Genomic DNA, 27,983 nt, shown 5'->3' with positions numbered 1-27,983 from the left:
ATTGGTAGTTTAACTTCACGCAAGATTGAATTCAAACACCTACCGAAAATTACGTTATTAAATATCTACAATTTATAACAATACCTCTTTAAAATTTAAATTCTATCCTACTGAAATACCGCATCTTGTGAAATATAATTTGATTTTATTGAGTTTAAAACTTTACGACACTTCTTGAACTTTCAAAGTATTAGTTTTAATACTTTAAAACATTTATTAGCTGTTTAATCGGCTTATTCCACTTTTTTCAACTCAATATGTCTTATATTTTAGGTCTCCTTTGGTCATATATCTCTTTACGTATCCAAGTACTTATACATCTTTGATCAATTGAAATTCTTAGCGTTCCTGATGAACAAATGATGATGGTAAATCAGGAAAAACGCTTCGGAGGCACCAACTTATACATTGTAATTTTCATTAAGGAAATATTACGCATTATGATCGTGAGTGATAAATGAGCTCATGTTTCGACGTGTTATGATTGAACTTTTCCAGTCCTTTATTTTGTGTAAATTGGAAAGATTGGTAGATATTATTTTTCAAATAGTTTTTTTTTTTTTTCTTATGGGAATCACCCTTTTTTAATTTACCTTGGAGTTCGGTAGTTTTGTTAACACTTTTTTTTAGTTGTTTAGATAGAGTATAACTGCTTCCTTTAACTGCGGTAGTGAATCATGTGAACATATGTACACTCAGATAAATAGCTGAAACTTGACTGCAATTTCTAAACGTGTCCAAACACCAGTGTAGCGGAATGGTTTGCCAGATGTTAAAACGTTTTACACGTATGCAATGAATACGGAAACAGATATTACTACCAGAAACTAATATTAACAAACAACAGCTTATTACGAAAAAATAAATGATGCCGTGATTAGCTCGAAAATTTAATTATACAAATAAAGGAACAAAAGTACCATTCAAACGATCACTGTTTACACTTGAATATTTATCAGATTACTTGGAGAACATTAATGTAAGCACAGGGGAAATAGGTGGACTGCATGCGTGTAACAATATACATAGATATACATACGAAGAGAAATAGAAAGAGAGAAAAAGATAGGATGAGATGGTGTGAAATAGCACACATAAAAGGAGCGGTGATTTTCCTTATACATATTGGAACTTAATATGGATTATTTGTAAAGGGCCTTCAAATTGACCAGGTAATAAATTAAGTAGGATTGTAAGTTAATAAAAGGTTTTTTTCACATTTTAAATAGTTTAACTATGTGCAAACTATGCTTCCATATTTGTCACCTGATCAGTATTGTATGACGATGTTTGTAGAAGATCTGTCAATCATCAATCCAATAACAATTCTTTTCATAAGACGCTTAAGTTTATAAAAAGAGGACAACACTTTGAGTCACATTTAGATGGGAAAATCTGAGGATACTAAATATATATTTAAATATATAGTCAAACACTTAAGTATGTTCAATGTATTATTTGTATCCTGATGACGGTGCCCTAGGCACCGAAACATGTCGATCAATAAATTTTCTGCAGCAGTCCCTCCAGTGTTGTTGTTATAAGACTTTCTACATAAATATATATTTATATAATTATATAAAGATATAAAATATATGAAGTATATATTACAGCACATTTTGTACACACCACATTTCTACTTCTTGTTAAATATTCTAAAGTATAAATAAATGAAAATTACATGGAAAACTTCGCAAAATATGTCGAGTCAGTATGAATTAAAATCCATCGTACTACTGATCGAAAATATTTTCCACGAATGTTAAATTTATATTTCCATGTATTTTGTTTAAAAGGAAATTCAAAGTTCAAGTACGTTTTTAAAAGTTGAAGATATAGAAGTTATAGTTTTGTACTCGTCTCAGGTAAATCTGCGTGCAGTTGTACGGTTGCAATTATTTTTACAAAATTAAAAGATTTCGTTATGAAAGATGTATACTTTCGAGAAGGCTAATGAGAATAATTCACGTAATGATACACTCAGTTAACAAACTCAAAATGACAATATATTGCGAACATGGTTATATAACACTCTTATAAGAAATATAGTCAAACCTGTATATAAGGGTATAAACTGCATACCAAATACCATTGACTCATTATATAAGTCGTGCCCTTTAAACAAATTTAAACACAAACATTAACTTGTAAGCTATGTAAAAGTTTCAAAGTCAATGAACCATGATCAGGGGTGGGGCTATGTAATCTCCATGGAAACGATACTTGCAAATGCCAATAAATTTGCATACCAAATATCATTGACTTAACATTAGCAGTTCATCTTAAACTGACCTAATCACAAACTAATACATGTAAACTAAGCAAAAGTTTCAAAGTAAATAGACCATGACTGAGGGGGCGGTGCCAAATATTCTCCATGGAAATGAGATGTGCTAATGCTTATACAACTTAACATTGGCCTACCACTAGTGGTTCCCCTTGAACTGACCTAATCACAAACTAATACATATTAACTTAGCAAAATTTTCAAAGTCTATAGACCATGACTAATTAAGGGGGCGGAGCCAAATAATCTCCATGGAAATGAGATATGCCAATGCTTATACAACTGCATACGAAATATCATCGACCTACCACTATTGGTTCCCCATAAATTGACCTAATTACAAACTAATACATGTAAACTATGAAAAGTTTCAAAGTCAATAGGCCTTGACTGAGAGGGCGGGGCCAAATAATCTCCATGGTAATGAGATGTACCAATGCTTATACAACTGCATACCAAATATCATTGACCTACCACTAGTGGTTCACCATGAACTAGACCTAATCACAAACTAATACATTGTTGACGCCGCCGCCGACGCTGGAAACAGCATACCTATGTCTCGCTTTTTGACTCCGTCAAGGCGAGACAAAAATAGAACAGAAATTCGGACTTTTTAGTAAAATAACCCCAAAATAATTGCTTTTGAAAACAAATAGCAGGCTTTTACTAAATTTCAATCCAAAAATAAATTCACGTGGTTACTGTAAAGAGGTTATTCATATCGTAAAATACTAGTGCATGATGAGTAATAATTTATTGTGACAACATTAGTTATTGTGAAGCAGTTTTTGTGACTCAATCCGCTTCTCCCAAAAAACATGACTTTTAGGAGCTATGCAATTATTTACATACTTGTGTACATATTTAGCAAATTATGATGCAGGTAAAATAAAACATTACATTCATAAAATCAAAAAAAGGAAAAGACTTGCAAAATGTAGTTGCATTGCTTAAACTTTGTACATGAATAGTATAAAATGTTAACTGAAATATAAGGATGCAATAAAAACAGTGTGACCTTAGGGTCACATTTCCTTTTCTTCGAATAGTAGACCCTGCCATTTGTCTTATGTTTTGAAAATAAAATGATTCTATTGTCCCGAATTATTCTGAAGGTGTTTATAGTTGTTTGTTTAATTATTAGTAATCAAAACAGCATTGAGAGTATTGCATTGCAAATTTCAAATCAATATCTACAAGCATGACGAAAAGAAGAGCGGAACGCTAATTATTGGCGTATAAGTCAGAGGACCATAACTCTGCAATAAAATGATACAAACCGAACAAAATTCAACTTGTCATTGTTAAACTATACGCCAAATATCAAATCAGTATCTTAAAGCTATATCTATATATATATTAGGACCATAACTCTGCACAAAATCATCAGACAGGAACAGTATTCTGATATATACTTGATCTGTAACAGGCCATGATAAAACTTTATACTAAATATCCAATCAATATCTGTAAGCACGAAGAAAAAAATTGTGGAAACTGATTTTCCGGACTGACGGACGGACGGTCGGACGGGCGAACAGACGGAGAACAAACCTAACGTCCCCTTAATTTTTGCCGGTAGGTGACTAATAAAACTGTACTTGAAGTAAGTGAAAGTTACATTCTGTACATTCTTTACATTTTGTTTCCTCTGTATTGTTTTGTGTACTTTAAATACACATTCTTTTTCTCGTTTGCATTGTTTACATTTGTCATGTCGGGTCCTTTTTTAGCTCGCTGTGCGATATTCGTTTTGCTCATTGTTGAAGATCGTATAGGAACCTACAGTTGATTCCTTTTACGTTATTTGTGTTGGAAAGCTGGTTTTTTTGGTAATCATACCACATCTTTAATTTTTTTTAAGTGTTTGTTTTTTCGTCTTGTTTGCCACGGCGTATACGTAGTCAGTTCCTTTTCGACTTGTGAGTTGTTTGTGTTCCTTTGGCATATTGAACTTATTTTTAAACAATATATCAATGAATATACACGAAACAATACTGCGTAATAACAGCGAAATTGCAAAGTTACATCATAAACCTAAACATTTGTATTCCATTTTTTTTTTTTTTTTTTTTTTTATTTAATATTCAGACTCTATGGCGTTTCCATATAAACTCTGTTTTCTAAGACCTGTTGGAGAGACAATTTGTAAGATATCTGTTTCCAATAAAACATTAAAAAACGTATGTCAGCACGTAAGTTTAACGTCATGTGAACCCTGTCAGACAGACATGTAGACTTTGAACGGTTCCCCATATTCCTAGTTTTATCGTCCTGTTATAGATAGAAAGAAACTCAAGCAACTAAAGCAAATAGTTTTTAACCACTCACTCAACCATACAATTGAGGTCAGTTGGTATTTGCTATACAGCACACGATTTATAAATAAGTCAGTATGACCGAATAACATTCACGGTATACAAATTTTTCTGCACCAGAAGCGCATTTCGACAAACCTCTCTTCAATGATGTTTGGGGCCTCATTGGCCGAGTGGTGTAAGTGTTCCAACTACTGTATACCCAGCCTGTCAACACTGAGGTTGTGTTTTCAAATTCCGCACGTAAGAGGTGGGCTCGATTCAAATCTTAATTGACTAGGATTGTCAGTTTACATGCCGTTTCTTTCCGGGCACTACGGTATTGTTTCAGATAAGGGTGAAGGTTTGGTACCATTAAAACGTTTAAACCCGCTGCAATTGTTTGCACCTGTCCTAAGTCAGGAATCTGATGTTCAGTAGTTGTTTGTTGATGTGGTTCATAAGTGTTTCTCGTTTCTCGTTTTTTATATAGATTAGACCGTTGGTTTTCCCGTTTGAATGGTTTTACACTAGTAATTTTTGGGGCCCTTTATAGCTTGTTGTGCGGTGTGAGCCAAGGCTCCCTGTTGAAGACCGTACTTTGACCTATAATGGTTTACTTTTATAAATTTTGACTTGGATGGAGAGTTGTCTCATTGGCACTCATACCACATCTTCTTATATCTAACTACGTTTTCCTCCACGAAATAGGACAACAGTGCTGGATGTAGCGTTAAACACCAATCAATCAATCAATCAGTGATGCTCGAGGAAATATTATTTGAAAATCTAAAACTTATTAAAAATGAAGAGCTTATAAACCACAAACGACAACAAGTATAGCCAAAGCCGGGCATCAGAGCTTTGCATGAGAATGATGAGTGAGGTTTATTCCTCATTTCAAAAAAATTTCCAAAATTTTACACAATATCTGTTTTTTCATGCAGGCATGCGAAATTGTTAACTAGCTTCTTAAATTGCCAATTTTTACAATTACTTTTAAAACTATATAAAAGAGGGTATTCAAACTTGGAAAAATTAGAAGAGAGACATGATCTACAAGAAAATCGATAGATGGATTATTGCCCAGGCTTATTTCACCACAATTTTTAGCCTGTTACATTGTATTAAATGTTCTCCAATAGGATCTGGATCAAACCTGGTAATATTCTTACTTAGTATCTACTTTTGCTTATAGTTTTGACGATGCATATTCATGCCAGATGATCGATTCAGGCTCATGAGAGTATCTTTTTAATAGAATTTTGTACAAATTTCCTTTCCCTCTGTCCTATTTTAGTTACAAGAGCCATGTTCATGATGTTAATCATGTTAATTTGGCAGACATCTTTTAAAGATTTTTGAAACAGACGTCTCAATGATGATTGTACATTTCCAAGTTTGATATATAGCGAACTGTAGATATGCTTCCTATAAATATTTTGACTAATTGATAGACAACCAACAATAGAGGCCAAGAATCAAGAAAAGCTCAAACTAGCTCAATGGGCCCAGAGCACCAGTGCAATGGTGATTGAACATGTTGATCAAAACGTTTGAAGGAAAGATTAATGACCCTCCTCATGGGGTTTTTGATTATGTGATTACTTGCCCGTTTTTATAGTGATTATATGATTACCAGACCAAATATTTCATGATTATTTGATTATTTGATAATCTAGGACTGTATTTTTGATTATTTGATTATCTTGTTTAAAAAAAATAATTAATGATTATGTGAGTATATTGGCAAAACATTTGTGATTACTTGGACACTCCCATGAGGGGACTCATTAATGATGGTTCCTTTAATATTGTCCTTCACTGCAAGGTTTTACTGTAAATCCAAATAAAATACATTGTTTTTTATTTCTAATGACAATTTCTATTCTATATTGGCACAAAATGATATCATTCTACTGCTAACAAAGATTCAGAGTTCTGAATATCTATTGGTGAATTAAAGTGAACATCGGCATCTGAAAAATTCTTAAAATTTGGCAGATTTTCTGAAGCTAAAGTAGACGATAATCCTAATTTGATATCCTTAGGTGAGCCACCAGATTTCTTTGGTGATATATTTGATAATCTGTCTTTGATTGCAAGACCATGGCAATAAAGCATGTGTCTTGCTCTGCTATCGGAACGACTGAACAAAGAATCACAAAACTCACATTTGTATTTCACAGCACCACATGTTGAACGCTCATGGCGATTTTTATTTCCAGAATTTGTGAATCCTACACCACAGAATTTACAGTACACTTTCTTTTGTTCAAATGACAACAAGGGCATCGACTTATTTCCATGATGTCGATATCTTGATTTCCCAAAACATCCCTTTAAAGATTGCTTTATTTGAGAGAGAGATTTTGTGTTTGTTCTGTTTGGATTTTCTAAATTAGAGGTATGTTGTGTCTGTTGAGAGGTACAAGAGGAGGAACTTGTTCTGTTTGTCTCAAATGATGTCTGCATATTGTCATATATTTTAAATTTTCCATGTGTCCTGTTTATTTCTGCCTTTAAACGAGATTCTATTTCTGACCGAACTTCAACTAAATCTGGATCAGTTTCACTGAGGTCTATACAAACAGGATTACCATATTTGGCAGCCGTGCTGCTTTCACTTTCAGACTCATCTTCATGGTAATTCATGTTTGATTCCTGATTATTATGCTCAACAAAGTACATATCAATATCAGATTCAAAATGCTGTCCCTGATCAGCATGTTCTTTATCTGTATCCATGGTATCCCTAACTATGGCATTATTTTCATTGGTGAACCTGTTAATGATCGTCTCTAAATTACTTTTCTTATTAATGATGCTAGATTTGTTTGATCCATTCCAATCTTCCTTCTCAATCTTAATCGTATGATTGTATTTATCTGTGTGGCAGGCAAGGCCACTTATAGGTTTTTCCGAATGGGTAAATGTGTCAGAATTTGAAGATTGAGAAATTATATCTTGAACTCTTTCATTTTCTGAGTTTTCAATTTGAGTTGATTCAAAATATTGTGCATGACTTCTTGGGAATCTAGCTATTAAATGCATTCTGTCATCATGGTCATCGTGTAAATGCTCAGAAGAATCTTGAAGATCATTATCTTCACCATGTTCATATAAATACATTTGTTCATTATGTTCATTCTGGTCATCAAGTCTATTTTCATTTACTGTATTCTGTGTCACTTGCTTATTCAATTTTTCATCCTGGTAAAAATCCTGTCTTTTTGGTTGCTGAACGTAATTTGGCTCTTTTCCAAGACTTTCGTGTATCCTGACAACACAATTGGTGGCAGGGTTTCTGAAAGTGACACACACAATACCATCTACCTCTATACCCTGTGATGAGTAGTTTTCTGCACAAACAGACAAGATAGCATCTTGAATTTTGGAGCTGAATGAATCATTCACACAATATAGTGTCATTTCTTCTTTTACAATTTATGATTCCTGCAAAAAAAAAAAAAAAAAATCAACTTTTCATTTTATAATACAACCATGACCATGCAGATCTTAACATGAAACATAAAGTTTATTGTTCTAAAAATAAAAAAGTAAAAACAGGTATCCTGTCTTGAAAATACAGTAGTTAATACAAAATTTCCAAGCAGTGGGAAATATAGTGTCAAAAATTACCTCCCCTGTAAACACTGAAAACTTGATCTTTTCAATGTTTTTCTGTTTTGACAAGGAATCTATCATTCTATCAATTATAAATTCACAAGAGAACATTCTGGTAAATAGAAACAATAAAACTGAATTGAAATAAAAACAAAATTTCCACATAATGTTATTTCCCTCCTAATAACGATGAGTTCAGCAGGCTATAGGAGCATTGTGTAAAATTGGTTTAAATTGTTGCTATGGAATAAATATCTGGAGCACCAACTTCAATTTATTTTTCTACTGGCTGCAGCTGTATTCCTCTCTTGAACAAGCCAAGCCAATTATTTGTATATGTCCACAGCTTGATCAGAGAAATTCAGGGAAAACAACTGTTTATCATTATATGGTCAATAAAACAAGAGGTTGTAAAAGGGTTGGTAAATTCCCTCAAAACTATGTTAGACATGCCCAATAGTGATAGATACATGTATGTGGTATAAACATAGAAAAATATTTTTTTAAGTAAAGAATTACTAATATAATTTCTGTATCATGTACCCAACGCCTGTGTTGAAAACCACCTTGAAGTTCACAATAATGACTGTATATAATATATCATATTTATATACCTTAGCATGCTTAGAGTCATGTGTCATATTACTCATCACAATACACACTTAGACTCTAGAATTCAAATCTTTGTATATTAAGTAAAATAATTTGATTTTCCTTGTTTTACACCAAGTTTTAAATATATTTTGGTTGGAAAATTGTGTATATATATATATATATATACATGTATGTGCACATCCATATTTCTTGACTTTATGGTTTCCAAACTTTAAACATTATGTGCAAATTTCTATAGTTTAAATAGTCAAAATCTTCATTTTCTTATGCAAACAGTCCTTAATGCCACTATTCCTTTAAATTAAAGAAGGACCTAGGCATTAAGGCCCTGTTTTGGCATAAAAAAATTAAGTTTTTGAAAATCATTTAAAATTTGCACATAATGATTGGAAACTTATATGCATGAAATCAAGAAATATAAATGATTTACATAAGATATTTAAGAAATAATTCATGAAAGCCATAGATTTGTTGGAAATTTCACATGGCCTGGGCTGTGATATTCGAATTTTATTCTGAGCGTCAACCCCAACATTTGCCATTTTTAATTTACATCTCTTTCTCGTAAGCTACCGTCAAATCCACAAGTGACATTTCGTAACTAAGAAGTCGCCATGTTGACTTGCTGAAATCAGTAAATGTGTGAATAATGCAATAGAATAGAAAATAAAACAACACCTACATCAAAACTCCATTTTAATGCAATATTACCCGAATTTGAAGGGTTAACACAACGGAAAAGCCTTCAGTTTTGGCGTTTTCATTCATATGACGTCATGTTTTAAAATGACTTTAATGCGCCTAAAACATTAATGGAATTTCGCAGAATTTTATTTTATTTTGATTTTGTACATTTGTCCAAGCTCTAATGCATTAATTCTTTTTGTTATGCATCAGAATAAGAATAAAGGTTCTGTAGTTTTTTTTCAATTGCAGTTTTAACACAGCAAAATCGGCATAGCATTTGCACATAGTATAGGTTCAAATACATGTGGATTTACGTGGAAAGTATATTGTAACAGCTATTATTATGTTCAACTCTGAGTCTGCACTAAGTATAGATATATCGAGAATTTTATCACAGTGTTGTTTACAAAGCGAAAGAAGTATGTCATATTAAAATTGATGTTATGACGTCATAATTAAGTCATATTATTCCGCTGCATGTAAATATTAATAGCAAAACCAACATTTGATTGGTTGAGACTATTCCACGTGACTTTGAACAAAACTTCATATTCCCCTCTGAATGTCGGGACTTCCTTGTGCTACGTTACGCACAGTTAATGTATATAACCTTTTGAACGTTTTTTTTTAATAGAGATATCTAGTACAAAATGTAATATAGTAATTTTGTGTTCAAAATTATTTCAGTTCTAAAAACAAAATACAAAGAATAAGTTATTAACTTTTGATCGGTACTGATTATCATTGTTTATGTTGTGTTTAGTTATAAAACAAGTGGATAAGAAAAATAGTTTGCAAATATATATTTTCTGTTATAAAGTATAGGAATTGAAATCGGTCATTTCCCTCAGCTTAGGAAGATATGAAGATTTGTTAGGCCTGGAAAAGTCCTATTTCCCTCAGGCGATGCCCTCATGAAATAAGAATTTTCTTGGGTGAACAAATCTTCATATCTCCCTCAGGCAAAGGAAATAAATGTATAATATAAACTTTCATGACTTTCATGAAATTGAGGAAAACTGCAAAATTAATGCAATTTCCACCTTTATTACCATTGTGGAATCATCATGTGCAGCCAAGAAACAACAAAATAATTTAAGAGAACTATTGACATAAGCTCACCAAATCTAAAGTTGTTTCTTGGGTGTGCACATACTTTTCCAGACTAATTATACTTAAAAGTTGATGTAAAACAAGGAAATCTTGATATTTTACAAAAAACACATACTTTGTCATGATTTGTTGCCATGGTAACTTGTAAAATGAAAAATTTGGTAACATTTTCTGAATACCTTGTACCTTGGTGTACATTCTGTAGTTAGGAGAAAATTAAGAATATGTATGGTAATAACTGTCCTTTCCTAGATTTAGATATTTCAGTTTTACACGGGAAACTCTACACTAAAATTTACGACAAAAGGGATGATTTTTCGTTCCCTATTGTTAAGTTTCCTTTTTTGGACGGTGATGTTCCTTTGGCACCATCTTACTGTGTTTATATATCACAACTCGTTCGCTATGCCCATGTCTGTTGTGATGTTTTGGATTTCAATGAACGTAATCTACGTATTACTGGTAAATTATTAAGTCAGGGATTTTGTTACCACAAATTACTTAAAACCTTTGCTCAATTCTTTCGTAGATATAAAGATTTGGTTTTGAAGTTTGGTTGTACCTGTAGAAAACTTATTTCAAACAGGATAGCACACCATAATTTTTACGGAGATGTTGTTTACCGAGCCCGGAAATTTAGATACCATTCGAATAAACTTATCGATCCTTTAAATAAACTTATTCTAAAAGGCTAACAATTCAACACTGTAATTAGATCTTTAAATATTGTTTTTATTTGTATTAATATTGATTTTCTTATCAATAAATTAAAATCAAACTAATTATTATTTTTATATACATATGCACATTCATGGCTCTACAATCTGTAGATACCTGTATCTTGGTATTGCACAAGGTCATGTTTTACTCTGACTGTTAATGACATCTGTACACTAAATCCATTGGATGTTGGATGTGTACCGATTGATATTTTAAGTCTTAGATGCATGATTTTTTTTATTAGTTGTTATTAGCTTTGAACTAGCTGTCAGTAACTGTGAGTACTCTCAGATCTGTACTTATATTAGTGTCTTTTTGTTGTGGGTATGTATAAGTTTCCTGCCACGTCCACTCTGTTAGATGTATTTCTATTTGTATCCATCTGATGAGTTAAGCCTTTTTCAACTGATCTTTATAGTTTGTTCTTATGTTGTACTGTTTCACTACTGTCAGTCAGGGGTACTACTTGTACAAATTATTTTTATTTACTTGAAGAAGTAAATATTAATATACTTATATAAGTAAATTTGTAAGATACTTATACAAGTGTATTTTATTTACTTGTATAGGTAAATTATTTTAATGGCTTACACTGTAGTTATGTCCCTTAGACATTCAGATTTTTTTACTTATACAAGTAAAAACGTCATACTATCTTCTTTTCTTGAATTTCTCAGGACTTCTTTGCTCTAATAGAATTTTTAATTGTCTGTCCTTTGCAGATGTCTTTACTAATCATTTAAGTGTAATTTCATGGACAATGAAAATCTCATTTGTCTGTTCTCTTCAAAACACTGCTTATTTACAATCCTCCATGGGGCAATTTTTGAATGCCTTGTGCAATTACTTAAGACCTACCCCTATGTGCAATTAGTTTTTTTGTTGAATTAATGAGATGAAACGTTGAACTCTGATCAAAAATTATAAGCTAACCAGAAAACAAATGTTTAAAGCATGTTTTTACATTCCAAAACTTGAGAATTTTAGGGATTGTAAAAAAAAATTATACAAGTAAATTTTTTGAGAAAATTAAGGGGAGATTATTCAAATCTTATAAGAAAATATGAATTTAACAAATTTACTTATATAAACTGTATATTATTATCTACTTCTTCAAGTAAATGAACATAAACTGTACAAGTAGTACACCTGACTAACTGTCCGAGGTTAGGAGAGGGTTGGCGCCTTCAAACAAGTGTAAACCCGCCACATTCTGTATGTGCCTGTCCCATGTCAGGAGCCTGTAATTCAGTTGTTGTTGTTTGTTGCTGGGTATCATATTTGTTTTTCGTTCATAATTTTGTACATAAATTAGGCCGTTAGTTTTCTCGTTTGAATTGTTTTACATTTGTCGTTTCAGGGCCTAAATTTATAGCTGACTGTGTGGTATGGGTTTTGCTCATTGTTGAAAGCAGAACGGTGACCTATAGTTGTTAACTTCTGTGTCATTTGGTCTCTTGTGGATAGTTGTGCCATTGGCCATCATACCACATCTTCTTATTTTTATATGGTAACTTTTCAATTTGCACTAATATTTGGCCCTTATTAATATTGCCCCTACTCCTTACATTGAAAAATATGACATATTGGTCATAGCATTGGAAATTATAAAAGTTCTGATCCATTATTTAAATCAGGATCTGACATTGGAAAAAAATAACAAAGAAAAAATTGTGATCAATCGACCCAATTTTTTAGGCCAAAGAAAATAAACCTGTTTCCTGTCTCCTGGGTGAAATAATAGTGTACATGTAGCTAGGTATGTGGGTAAAATTATTTTATTTTTAAATAAACAGTCTACAATGGTCTATAATTGAAATGTTTGAATTGATTTACATTTGTGATTTTGGGACCTTTAATAGCATACTGTGGATTCATTTATTTTCGTGGGTACCAATTTTCGTGGATTATGGAAAACTTACATGTTCGTGGATATTTAATTTCGTTGTTTAGCCGAAGTCTTCATACAAGCCTAAAGAAAATGTGTTGTTCGTTGAACATTTAAATTCGTGGTTCACCTGTACTCATGAAATCCACGAAAATTGGTATCCAACGAATAATAATGAATCCACAGTACTATGCAGTATGGGTTTTGCTCATTTTTGAAGGCAGTATTGTGACCTATAGTTGTTGATTTTTACGTCAGTTGGTCTCTGGTGGAGAGTTGCCTCATTAGCAATCATACCACATCTTTTTATTTTTATATATATGTTTACAAGACTCAGATCAACGTCCGGTCTCTAATCGACGTCCGTTCCTCAAATCAACGTCCAAATCTGACGTCACAATAAAATAAGATTACAAATCGACGGCCAATTTTAGGCCCCTCTAATGGACGTCTTTTTTGTTGTTCTCAAATCAACGTCCAATTTTTGGCTTCTCTAATCGACGTCCGTTTTATGGACTTGCCGCAGTTACGTCATAACTTTATTAAATGGCTTTAAGAGGCCCTGACATGAAAAATGTAAAACAATTCAAAGTAGAAAAATAACGGCCTTATTTATAACAAAACAATTCCGAAAAACTAATATGATAGACATAAACCAACGACAACCACTGAACTACAGCCTACTGCATTGGCGTTGTTAAACATGTTTGGGGGCGCTTAACCCTCCCCAACCTGGAACAGTGGTGTAACAGCACAACATAAAACATAATGCCCATTTGTTTTGTATATGTTTCAGTCCAGTTGTAAAACTCAGAAATTTGTTGAAAAATACCTTACAGAGTACGAATTATAATACTCTCAAAACAATTGGCTGTACTTCTTTATTTTGTCTATTGTTGAAGACTGAATGTTGCCCTCTAAACGTTGTTTGGTTTTCTTTGTCGTTTGGTTGTTTTCTCATTGACGTATACTCACATGTCATTTATTAATATGAGTATGAATGACATACGACAACGTAGATCGATTGGACTAACTTCTATCAAGATAAATATTAGTATGCATGTATATGTAATAAGATGTTGGTGGTTGACCTTGTTTTGTTGTCATTTATCGATGTTAGTCCTTTTATTTTGTTTTTAGTTGATTCTATGGGAAGAGATCTAACTGACTGTGTTGTTCCTTCTCATGCGTCTACTAGGTCATGATTCGTCATGTATAAAGACAATTAGTTTCTTTACATAAAGACAAAACGGTACAGGTGATATAAATAAAGATCAATCTAATTACAATAATGCTGCGTCGGATAGAAATCGACCTTATGCAAATAAATATCAATACATTTGTTACCTTTTTCGGATTGAAAAAATCTTTATGGAAGGTCTGTAACTGTTTGAAAATTGAATTAGAGAAGACTACAATCGATCGGACGTCGTTTTGGTATTACATGACGTCACATCGCATGTTGGACGTCGATTAGAGGGTCAAAATATTGGACACTGATTTGAGAATGTGACGTCAGATTTGGACGTCGATTTGAGGAACGGACGTCGATTAGAGGCCAGACGTCGATCTGAGTATAACATATATACATGTACACATGATTTAGGGTAATGTTTTCGACTAAAACGGTACTCTTAAACCAAAAATGTATTAACTTTAACCATCACAGTTTCAGACGTTTAATCAAGAATGTCCATAAAATAATTTCAGTTAGGTACATGTCTACATGGTCTAACACAGGAAACAAAACCAGAGCTCCAGATAAGCTGCGTATTTGCGTGATCACGCAATACAAATAATTAAAAACCCAATGCAATTGCCCATTGCAGGGTTCAAAAACCCAATTCATTCAAAGGAAAACCCAATTATATGCCAAAACCATGAGTTCTTAACGCTTTTATTCGCTATCGTTTGCGTTATTTACCCTTATCTGATTACAGTCGTCGCGTAAATCTATTTTTATAATATTTATAATTGGAAATGTCCTTTCGTTCTAAAAATAGAGCTCTGCATCAAGTAGCCGAAATGGGTCCCTGTTGGAATTTTCCGTTGCTCAAAAGGTACACGTGTTTATGAAAACATTTCAATCTTCTCGGCGTTTATCCAATTAGCGTTCGTCTTGTTGTCATATTTTTTTCGAATTGCTCGGAACTTATCATAACATAATGTTTTCAGCTTCTTTTTGATACTTTAGGGAAAGTTATTATGATGATAACAAGACCCGTTTGCGTACCTTAACGAGAACATTGCTAGAACGATAAACACGGGGTTTTGTCAAGAACGAAATCAGTTGGAAAAAGTGAAAGGCCAAATCAATTATGACATGATATATGTAGTTGGAAAGCATCAGAAACCAAAAGTTCTAATCAGCTGGGACAACTCAACCCAGATTTATGTAAATTAAATCAAGGATTTGTATAGTCACTATACAAATCCTTGATTAAATTAAACAAAAACATTCAAGTATAATCTTAGTTTATATATTATTTTTTCATTATAGTTGATGATAGTCCGAGATTACTCTGACGTCCAACGGCAGTTTTGCCAGACAAGCTGGGGCCGTGGGACGTCAGAGCTCGTCCCATATCAAAAAGTGGATATTTGCCCGTCCAAAATAGATGCGCTGCTTCGTCGCTTCTGGTGCCAACGGACGGCCTTGGAATTATATAAATCGGGTATCAATTTGTTCATTTTTCATTTATCTCTTCATTTATGTAAGTTTCACCTACCTGCCACCCTTTATTTTCTCATATTTAGACAGTTTTCACAGTGACCCACCGATTCTGGCATTTTGACTTTCATTTTGAAAGATTGTCATGTGATCACGAGAAAAAAGTAAGGCACAATGGACTATGGGAAATGATGTATGCATATGACCCTAGGTCAATATGAATATATAATCTAACACCTCGCTCATTTACGATGCAAGCAATGTAAATATCCGAGAACTACCGAATGTTATCATGGTTGGCACTAAATGCTTAATACCGATCTCCTGTAAAGGAGGTGAAAAATCGTGGTTGGCTACTAAATGTTAAATATCGATCTCCTATGAAGGAGGTGAAAAAAGTATAAATATTTGCATATTTGAGTCTCGAGGTCGCAAAATCTCTCGTAACTTGACGTTCATTTGAAAATAAAAGGAAAATGTCTGAATCGATGGGTCACTGTGAAAACTGTCTAAATATGAGAAAATAAAGGGTGGCAGGCAGGTGAAACTTACATAAATGCAGAGATAAATGAAAAATGAACAAATTGATACCCGATTTATATAATTCCAAGGCCGTCCGTTGGCACCAGAAGCGACGAAGCAGCGCATCTATTTTGGACGGGCAAATATCCAATTTTTGATATGGGACGAGCTCTGACGTCCCACGGCCCAGCTTGTCTGGCAAAACAGCCGTTGGACGTCAGAGTAATCTCGGACTAAGTTGATGAGTGAATACACATATCCGTTTTTTACGTCAATGCATCTTTACACTTTACACTTTCTTTGTTTTGGTCTTATTGTTCTGTATGCTTATGATAGTTGTCTTATTGGGCATACTGTAAAACATGGTATGGTATGTGTTATGGTATGGTGGTATGGTACGAATACCACCATACCATGGTATGCATGAATGGTACCATGGTATGGTATGACGGTATGGTACAAATTACTATACCATGGTATAATTTGATGGTATGAAGTATGGTATGGTTTTTTGAAGTAGGAAATTATGAAAAGTTAATTAAGGTAATTTGAAACATGATTTTTTTAATTTGCTAACATTATGTATCTGGTATATTTTTGAAAAGAAAATATTACTATAAAAAGAAAGTGGATGTAGACAAAACAGATCACTTACGTAAAGTTGCGAACAGAAAATAAGAGAACTCAATTGAAACATCTCAGATAACCATAAAGTTAAGATAAGATAAATAGTATGTCCCGGCCTGACACATTGAAAATTTCTGTCAATTATTCTTTGAAATTTTGGGAAGTGCTGCATATCTTATGATCATAATCTAGATAATGTAAAAGTTTTATTGCTTAACCTTCTGTCAATGACCAACTTTTATATTGTTTTGAAATATGACACTTTCAACGGTTGCATATTCTGTCTACATGTATGCCCAAGAAATCACATTTAATAAAAGAACAGAGGTCCAATGTACCCCGCATTGCACATATTTTATCTATCCAAAGTACAAGGGCAATAATTAAAAAAGCACTTTTTTTGTTCTATAAAACTTTTTATTAATATCTTAAGAGAAATGAAGGCTTCAGAGAAAATGCAATTTGATTACCATTATAATTTCTATTTCCAAGGGGCATAACTCATTAATTTATTTGACCAGAAGACAGGGTCTAGAAATTTGTTACCAAGGCCATAATTATTGGTTTCTTTCCTTTTTTTCCTTTTGGGAGTTTTCAGTTTGCCTATTAACATGAACACTTTAATAGATTGATAAGTTACTCACAAAACTGAAATATAAGTTATTCAGTTTAGAAGCATATGAGAAAAGTTTAGGGGAAACATGGACGAATAGACTGACAAACAGACAAGTTGAATTCAATATAGCCTTGACATGTAATAAAAGAGAATGCTCTAGCCAATACAATATTAGGATCACTATAACTAACGTTATATGGCGAGACAAAAATGAATTTCGTTTTTTTAAAACAGCATACCTCCGCTTATAATAGCATATTTGATGTTATAGTTCCATAAGCAAAGAATCATTTATACAGTCCTATATCTTTCCCAAGAACCACATTTAGAGGTGGAAATTGCATATGTTCTCTCAATTATGAAATGTTTAGGAAGAGCTTACCATGCTGATAAGATCACAGATATTATTACTTATCAAACAGATTACCAAAAAAAATAAATGGGGAATGTGTCCATGGGACACAGATGATGCCTCCGCTTGTATATTATATAAAGTTATAAAGCCACATAACTGAAGAACGGTAAAAGTGACGCTACCCAAATTTGTACTTGATCTGAGTTTTGTGGTAATAAGTATTGTGTATAAGTCTCATAACATTTGGTTGAGAGAACAGAAACGAAAAATTCAGCAGTTTTTCCATTTGTAAACAGGCATAACTCTAGAGCGGTAAAAGTGACATCACCAAAATTCAAACTGTATTTTGTGGTAATAAGCATTGTGTATAAGTTTTATAACATTTGTTGAGGCAAACTAAAGTTAGAGAACGGAAACCAACTTTGGGACGGACTGACGGACCGACGGACAAGGATAAAACGTAACGCCCCCTCCGCTACGGCGGGGGCATAAAATAAAACTGTTAACCTTTAAGAGTCGTAGAAAATTCACAGACACATGTGTAATGGACACCCTTTTATGTTTTGTGTTCGATTTTTTTTTTTTTACAATATTCTTTGTTGTTGTTTATCCTGAGTTTCAAGATATAATTGGATATGTAGTTATTATTACACATAGTATACAAAATATTCCAGTTTTGCAATTAATTTTAAAAATTGAAAATTAATAAAGTTTAAAAAAAAAAATCACACATAATAAAAGAAGACACATTCCTTGATTAATATTGTGTATTAACTATTCCTTCATGCAACAATTTCCACATATAAAAACATGTGGTATCTATCAACTAACATTGTATTATATGAGTGACAGTTTGATTTGAAAGTATGGTGTTTTCTAATTGATACAGGAGATGCATTCACTTTTTATTTACATTTTTTAAATGGGATTTCTTGGGCATGCATGTAGACAGAATATGCAACTGTTGAAAGTGTCATATTTCAAAACAATATAAAAGTTGGTCATTGACAGAAGGTTAAGCAATAAAACTTTAACTACATTATCTAGATTATAATCATAAGATATGCAGTACTGCCCAAAATTTCAAAGAATAATTGACAGAAATTTTCAATTTGTGTCAGGCCGGGACATACTATTTATCTTATCTTATCTTAATGGTTATCTGAGATGTATAAATTGAGTTTTCTCTTGTTTTCTGTTCACAACTTTATGTAAGTAAAAGTCTATTTGTTTTATCTACACCCACTTTCTTTTTATAGTAATATTTTCTTTTCAAAAATAAACCAGATACATAATGTCAGCAAATTAAAAAAGTCATGTTTCAAATTACCTTAATTAACTTTTCATAATTTCCTACTTCAAAAAACCATACCATCAAATTATTCCATGGTATAGAAATTTGTACCATACCATCATACCATACCATGGTACCATTCATGCATACCATGGTATGGTGGTATTCGTACCATACCACCATACCATAACACATACCATACCATCATACCATACCATGTTTTACAGTATGCCGTCTTATTGGCAAGTGCAGTTTAACATTGTCATTTATTTATTTGATGTTGCAGAATTATTTGTAAATTTAACTCTGTAAATTTAAGTTGAATGTGGTCTCCGTCATTAAACCTATAAACCTGGTCAAGGTTTTGGGGTTTATCTTAAATCTGGGAACTACTTATTATTTTTATTAAAAAGTAGATCTGGCAAATAGGTGAAAGGACTGGCAAAACTTTCTTACAGCACCTAAATTTCACATATAAAATTACATAAAAATCTAAACCGTGACTTAGCCACGCCTACCCCAACTAAACTGTAGGGTGATCATATGGGATCTAGAAAGATAATTAGTAACTGTCCAACTAGTGACACCAGCTGCAGTTTATATAAGTTGTGAGAAAATACGAAACTGGCAGAACGTTTAAAATCGGACACAAATTAAACGTACAATTGCTCGTCAGTGAATAAACCAAATAAAACAGTTAGCATATATACAAAGAAAGAAACACATTAAAGATGGAAAAACATCTGCATGGGGATTATAACATGCCTAAACGTTCAATATTGTGTTGATGAAAAAACCCAATACATTAAGGAGCTTGGTGGTGAAAAACCCAATTTGATATTTGCTTGAGGGGTGAATTGGAATTGATAATGCAATTTAAAAACTTTATCACCCAATTACATAAAAAAATGGTGGGTAAAAACCCCAATTTGTGAATTCTTATCTGGAGCTCTGCAAAACTATATATTTTTTGAGGTCTTAATACATTTGTACATGCATGGCAGGAAACAGGAACGGGATACACAATTGTTTGACTTGTCTCACTCTGTGAAAATTAGAATTATGTGTGAATAGTAATTCCTATGGTTCTGTAAACAGGTATCGGGTCTGTTCGCCCTAACTTCATGTTCACCCTGACAGTCAGGGGTACTACTTGTACAAGTAATCTTTATTTACTTGAAGAAGTAAATAATAATATACTTATACAATGTATAAGTTAATTTTGTTATGCTCATTTTTTCTTATAATCATGATAATGTTTGAATAATCTCCCCTTAATTTTCTCAAAAATTTACTTGTATAAGTATTTTTTTTTTACAATCCCTAAAATTCTCAAGTTTTGAGATGTAAAAACATGTCTTTAACAATTTTTCTAAGGTTAGCTCATAATTTTGGATTAGAGTTCAATGTTTCATCTCATTAATTCAACAAAGAAACTAATTGCACAAAGATCTTAAGTAATTGTGCAAGGACTTCAAAAATTGCCCCTTGGGGGCTTGTAAATGAGCAGTGTTCTGAAGATAACAGACAAAAGAGATTTTCATTGTCCATGAAATTACACTTAAATGATTAGTAAAGACATCTGCAAAGGACAGACAATTAAAAATTCTATTAGACATATGTTAGAGGAAAGAAGTCCTGAGAAATTCAAGAAAAGAAGATAGTATTTTTTAACTTGTATAAGTAAAAAAATCTGAATGTCTAAGGGACATAACTAAGCCAATAAAATAATTTACCTATACAAGTAAATAAAATACACTTGTATAAGTATCTAACAAATTTACTTATATGAGTATATTAATATTTATTTCTTCAAGTAAATAAAAATTACTTGTACAAGTAGTACCCCTGACTGCCTGAGTCCGTTAGCCCTAATTACATGTACATATTCGCCCTGGGTTTGTTCGCCCATAGAGTCCATTCATGCTACTTTTATAAAAGAAAAATATATCAATATTAATGGTATTAATTAAGGTTTTATAAACTTATTCAGATATTTATATGGTAAATATTAAAGAAAATATATATATTTCTCAAAATTCATGAAAAATAGGATGCTGATAAGGTATAATTATGATGTCTCACTGATTGTTGAATTAATTGTCTATAGTGGATTAACAATGAAAATAACATTATTATAAATAAACAAGTCAGCTTGAAATGAGTAAAAACAATGACGTACAAATTGTAAAACTTGAAAGGAATTTGTTTTGCAGCTTGGCTTCTAAATATATTGTTTTAACTGTTAATGATTGTTTTAAAATTGTTGAAATGTTTCAACAAAGATAAATACATGTAGGTGGACCAAATGTGGATGGAGTTTACAGAATAGAGAATAATGGGCAAAATGTGCAGAAGGGCCCAAAAAAAATTCAGAATAGAGAAAAATAGGTAAAAAAAAATAAAGAATAGAGAATAATGGGGTCCTAAAACATAAAGAATAGAGATTAACAGACAAAATTTATAAAGTTTGTTTTAATGAAGACTATATGTTATTGATATGTAGATGTATTTAAGGTAGATAGGGTGTCTTCCTCCATCTTGGATTTTGAAATACCAGAAAACAATCGGACTAGATCTTTCATAAAAGGTGCAAATATTGAGAGTAGTAGGTAATTCATGTGTAAGAATTTTCATTTGAATAGAGAAAATGACATATTTTATCATATTTATGGTTGTATTTTACAAAAAAACAGAATACTTTTGTTTGATTCTATTTTTTTCCAACTTTGCCACATAAGGGGAGGCAACTCAAATGTAAGGGCAGATAATTCAGATAAAGTTACTTTTACAATAGAAGTGTTAGGAATTTACCTATTTTATTATGTAGCAGGAAAACGGGTCCCGTGACCCCATTTTTTCTTTTTCTTATCTGAAAGCATACTCTTAGAGCTATCTTCTCATATTTTATCTCAAAATTCTATGGTGTAGTTTTCATTTTATGGCAGAAAATTGGGTTTTTCATGCATAATCTATACAAAATCTGTCAATTTTGCACAACCTGTAGCGTGAAAATAAGCCCCGTGACCCATTGTTTTTATTATTTTTTTTTAAAAAGCATGATATAAACTACATTTTGGCAAATTATTAAAAAATTCTATGGATCATAATTTAGACACCCCATCTACCTTAAATCCGTTTACACCTTTAAGAGCAATTGCATTTGATTACATAGCATCAGCGTGAAGGTTTATTGGTGAGCTGATTAATAATGCATAATAAATGTAGAAGATACATGTATGCATGATGTACACACGTACATGGTTGACAGAGGTATAGGGGGAGGGTTGCGATCTCATAAACATGTTTAACCCCGCCGCATTTTTGCGCCTGTCCCAAGTCAGGAGCCTCTAGCCTTTGTTAGTCTTGTATTATTTTTAATTTTAGTTTCTTGTGTACAATTTGGAGTTTAGTATGGCGTTCATTATCACTGAACTAGTATATATATTTGATTAGGGGCCAGCTGAAGGACGCCTCCGGGTGCGGGAATTTCTCGCTGCATTGAAGAACTGTTGGTGACCTTCTGCTGTTGTCTGTTCTATGGTCGGGTTGTTGTCTCTTTGACACATTCCCCATTTCCATTCTCAATTTTACTTTGTCTTTGATTTCTCATCAATTATGATATTTCATATAATGTGTATACTTATAGTAACATTATGGGATGGCTTTATCAAATATGTGGGGTTTTTTTTCTTTACCTTCTATGGAATCATAGTAATGAGAGCTGATTTTTAGATGTTTGCGAAAAAAATGTGAACATTGTCTGCATTTGTAAATAACCGGAAATTAGATATTCACTAAAAAACACAAATACATAACCGAAAAACCGTGATATAATTTTCCGGATACGACTGAATTTTGTCGCAGTGTTATTTTTTGTCATTAACAACTATATATTAATTTGACAATGAAGTAATTAGTATTATTATTAGTTTACCTTCAAACAAGTAAGAAGATACCAAGAGCACAGTCAAAATCATGTGATGAAAATCCTTAATGAACAATTTAAAATTGCTTTCACTACCGAAGATACATCCTCCACGCCAAATAAAGGTAGAAGTCCCCATCCAACCATGCCAGACATATATATTAACAATAACGGTTTATTAAAGTTACTTTGAAACGTAAATCCCCATAAAGCCACTTTACATAATTTTTCAGAAGAATTGTCCCCATTTTTGACATACTTTTTCCAAAAATCAATGGATTCTGGTAAAATCACAACTGATTGGAAGCAGGCTAATGTTGTGCCCATATATAAAAAAAGGTGACAAGCATAACGCTATTAATTATAGACCAGTTTCATTAACTAGAATATGTTGTAAAATTTTGAAACATATTTTGACAAGCAACATCCGAAAACATCTTACAAATAATAATATATTAAATGACAGTCAACATGGGTTTAGGAGTAAAGGTCTTGCGAGACCCAACTCATTATCAGTATACAAGATCTAGCAAAATCATTGGCAAATGGCAATCAAATAGATGTTATACTTTTAGGTTTTTCTAAAGCATTTGATAAAGTCCCCCATCAAAGATTAGCTCAAAACTTAGATTTTTACGATATTAGAAATCAAAACTTAAATTGGATAACAGATTTTTTAGCTGACAGGCAACAACAGGTATACTTTTAAATTGTGTTTAATCTTCTAAATTAGCTGTTGACTCTGGTGTTCCTCAGGGAACAGTATTAGGCCCAACATTAGTTTTACTATTTATTAATGACTTACCAGAACATGTAATTTTAACTTGTAATGCAGATGACTGCTTATTGTATAGAAATGTAAATAATAATTCTGATGCACAATTACTTCAAAAAGATTTATCTAGTGATTAACATTGCTATATAAAATCAATCGGGGGTTAATAGAAGTTCCAAAGGACAATTTAACAAAATCTGATAGACGTACTAGGGGGCAACATAAATTTCGGCAAATAGCAACTTATAAAGACTTCTATAAATATTCTTTTTATCCGAACACAATCTCTGACTGGAATTCACTATCTGAAGCAATAGTATGTCTGACACCCTGGAATCCTTCAAAAGTGGCATATATACTCTTTAAGACTAACATTTGAAGGACCCACACCAACTTATTAAACTACTAAAGCCACTGTACATAATGTAGATATGTTATTCTATAGACTATAATATTTTTCTTTATTGTTTATATTAATTTTAATTAAGTCCATATGAACATAGCACACAAGTTCCGGGAAGTTTTACACTCCTACCTAGGAGTCTACTCCCGTATTCCGGAGAAGAAGAAACGATAGGCCTACTGGAAGCATAAAGACTAAGTCATGGCTAACTTGAAAACTAACCGTGAGAGATCACCGTTGGCCAAAAGTACGATCGATAAAACATAAAATTCGTAATAAATTCCGCGGAACCCTGTGTATCGCCTGAGATTGCTGCTGTCAGCGTAAAAGTGCAATGTTGATTGACAAAAACTAATTCCATTTATGATGCAATTACTTGAACTTGAAAAAGTTTAATTATTTCTTAGTTTCAAAACATTCCATGAAGGTTTAACAACGTTAGTTATATCTATAAAAATGTAATCCCAGACCGTGTATTTAATTGTTAAATGCAAAAACAAATTAAGTCCACTTATCAGAAAAATGCAAAAAAAAATATAAATTTTGATTTATGCATGCAGACAAGGCCAGTAATATTCTTTTCTGACTGTCAATGACGTCTTCATACTAAATCCATTGGGTGTTGGATGTGTACTGATTGATACTTTAGTCTTAGAAACATGATTTTTTCAATTAGTGGTTAATGGCTTTAAACTAGCTGTCAGTAATTACGAATACTCTCACTGTATACTAAGTGTCTTTTTTGTTTTGTTTTTGTTTTGTTTTTGTTTTTGTTTTTGTTTTTGTTTTTGTTTTTGTTTTTGTTTTTGTTTTTGTTTTTGTTTTTGTTTTTGTTGGGGGGGGGGGGGGGGGTATAAATACCCTGCCACGTCCGGTCTGTGTTTTTGTTACTTGTTTTTCTGCTTTGCGTCGATCTGATTTGTTAAGCCCTTTTCAACTGATTTTTATAGTTTGTTCATATGCTGTGCTGTTACACTACTGTCCCAGGTTGGGCGTCCGCTAACATGTTTAACCCCGCCACATTCTGTATGTGCCTGTCCCAAGTCAAGACCTGTAATTCAATGCTTGTCGTTTGTTGCTGTATGTCATATCTGTTTTTCGTTTATTGTTTTGTACATAAATCAGGCCGTTAGTGTTCTCGTTTGAATTGTTTTACATTTGTCATTTCGGGGCCGTGTTGACTATGCGGTATGGGTTTTGTTCATTGTTGAAGGCCATAAGGTGACCTATAGCTGGTAACTTCTATGTCAGTTGGTCTCTGGTGGAGAGTTGTCTCATTGGCAATCATACCACATCTTCTTATTTTTATAACTATATATCTCTTAATCATAAAAAGCGTCCGCCATTGTTTCATAAAAATTCTTTGACGGTATGACAAGATTATGTTTTTTTAGTCTTTGCATTGCATTGCACAAAGATATGAAGGTCCGGATATGATTTACAAAAAAGAGAATAATGGACAAACGTGCAGAATAAAGGGCAAAAAATAGAATAGAGAAAAATAGGACAAAAATAAAGAATAAAGAATAATGGGGTGCTAAAATATAAAAAATAGAGAATAACAGGCAAAATTTATAATGAATAGAGAAAAATGGCTTAAAAAAATAAAGAAAGCAGTATTGAAGTACCCCATCCAGACCCTCTTGTACTGTTTGTGGCGTTGCTGTATGACATTTTTTCTGAAGTACAGCAACCGATATTAGAGTGTAGAAAATCATATCATTCTTTAATAAACTATAGTAAACAAAACAAAGCACGATGCACGAATAAAAGGAGATCTGAGGTATACGTTAATGAGACAGCAACCCGACTACAGAAATAAACCGAAAGATATCTAAAGGGAGATGTGTAGTCTTCAACAAACGACAGGTGTCCTAACAATATATCTTATAAGTGCTATCAGATTTTTTTTCAGCCATCAGTGTACACGGAAAATTAAGTGTGAAATAGAAGGAGAATCAGATGGGGATTATACGTCAATGGAACAGCAGCCCGACGACAGAAATAAAAAAAAAACATCTTGATGCATACATGCAGTCTTCGACAAATAGACAGATGACCACCCATACACAATATGTCTCGCTCTTAATTGTCTCGATTCTATGAAAGATATATACATATATAAATTCAACAATAACAATTAAAGATCTGCTATTAACACTCAATTTTCAAAATAAAGGGGGGAAATATTACGATATATGACAACACACACACGTTTAAGAAAATGAAATGCAACGGGCTTAAACTGATAAAAATATTTAATTTTTAACCACCCCCCTTATATATGACAACTTTACTGCGAGAGATAAAGGAATAGTTGCATCGCAGATTTAATCCCGTCGCCTCAATATACGTTCGGGTTTCACTCAGTCCCAACGAGGGCTAAGTTCCCAACAGACCTAGACTGTACTTAGAAGACTGCGGTTGGATAACAAATTCTGGGTTACCTATATTCACAAGCTCAAGGGTTATTTATGAAGAACTTGGATGGGAAACATTAGCTGAAAGAAGAGAGAGAAGAAAAATTCAAATGTTTTATAATATTCAAAAAAATAATGTTCCAGAATATTTGACAAATTTAATTCCCCCAAAAATCCAAAGTATGACGGTCTATCCTCTACGCAGTGGAAATGACATCATTATTCCATTCTGCAGACTAGCATTGACAAATGATTCATTTATTCCATCAATCATACGTCTTTGGAATAATCTTGATGATTCAACTCGTGATGCGGAATCAATAAATAAATTTAAAACTGAACTAAAAAAACTTTACCCTCAGAATTACATATTTGTACCGAAGCAATATGAGTTTGGAGTTTGAAAACTGAATATTATTCTAACCCAACTTCGATGTTTTGCATCATCCTTAAACTATGATCTATATAGGGTCAATATTATTTCTGACCCTTCTTGCCGCTGTGGTGTTAATCGTGAAGATTCCTATCATTTCTTTTTTAAATGTATATTATATTCAGACATACGAAATAAAATGTCTGAAAGTCTGCGCTGGCTTCCAAAAGATTGTAAAATTAACATAGAACAACTAACCTCGGTTAGTTATCTTCTTTCTCTAGAGCAAAACCAAACCATTTTCAAAAATGTCTTCGAGTTTATTAAAAGTTCGGAAAGATTTCTAATTGTCTAGATAGCAAACCATAATCGCACACACATCATCATCTAAGTAAAAGTCTTCCTTTTTTTTTTTTTTTTTTGTTTGTTTAAATTGTATTTTATTTTTTGTTTTTGTTTTCTAAATATTCATTTATTTATTTTTATATATTTATTTTTTCTGCATTATTGTTTTCTTTCTGTCTTCACTTTTCTGTCTTTTGACATAAATCTATATATATATATATTAAATAGGTATACCATTCTATACATGCGTGCTCATACATATATTTTGTATTATATTGCTATAAATGTTAAATGGAGAAGACTTCATAAGTCTGTTTGACTTGTGTCTTATCCAATTTGTACTTGAACAAATAAAATATGCTTAAACTAAAGAAATTCTGTAATGCAAACTTATATGTAAAAATTATTTCACGAAAA

General features: G+C 32.5%; 1 protein-coding gene across 1 annotated transcript; it reads right to left on the bottom strand.

Moving 5' to 3' along the window:
- Positions 1-6,437: 6,437 nt before the first annotated feature.
- On the bottom strand, positions 6,438-23,111 carry LOC127715381 (uncharacterized). The gene is made up of 2 exons (XM_052221418.1): positions 23,021-23,111; positions 6,438-8,043 (listed from the first exon to the last, which is right to left on the bottom strand). The coding sequence occupies exon 2, from the start codon at positions 8,017-8,019 to the stop codon at positions 6,499-6,501; it is 1,521 nt and encodes a 506-aa protein (XP_052077378.1). The 5' UTR covers positions 8,020-8,043; positions 23,021-23,111; the 3' UTR covers positions 6,438-6,498.
- Between the last annotated feature and the right edge of the window lie 4,872 nt (positions 23,112-27,983).

The sequence above is a fragment of the Mytilus californianus genome, unplaced genomic scaffold, assembly GCF_021869535.1.
Source record: "Mytilus californianus isolate M0D057914Y unplaced genomic scaffold, xbMytCali1.0.p SCAF_9, whole genome shotgun sequence".
NCBI lineage: Eukaryota > Metazoa > Mollusca > Bivalvia > Mytilida > Mytilidae > Mytilus > Mytilus californianus.
The sequence above is the reverse complement of the archived record's forward strand: the minus strand, read 5'-3'. Positions and strand labels throughout refer to the sequence as shown.

Bases quoted from the DNA above. Each gene is read 5' to 3' on its own strand.
- LOC127715381 (XM_052221418.1), bottom strand. From the start codon at position 8,019: ATGACACTATATTGTGTGAATGATTCATTCAGCTCCAAAATTCAAGAT.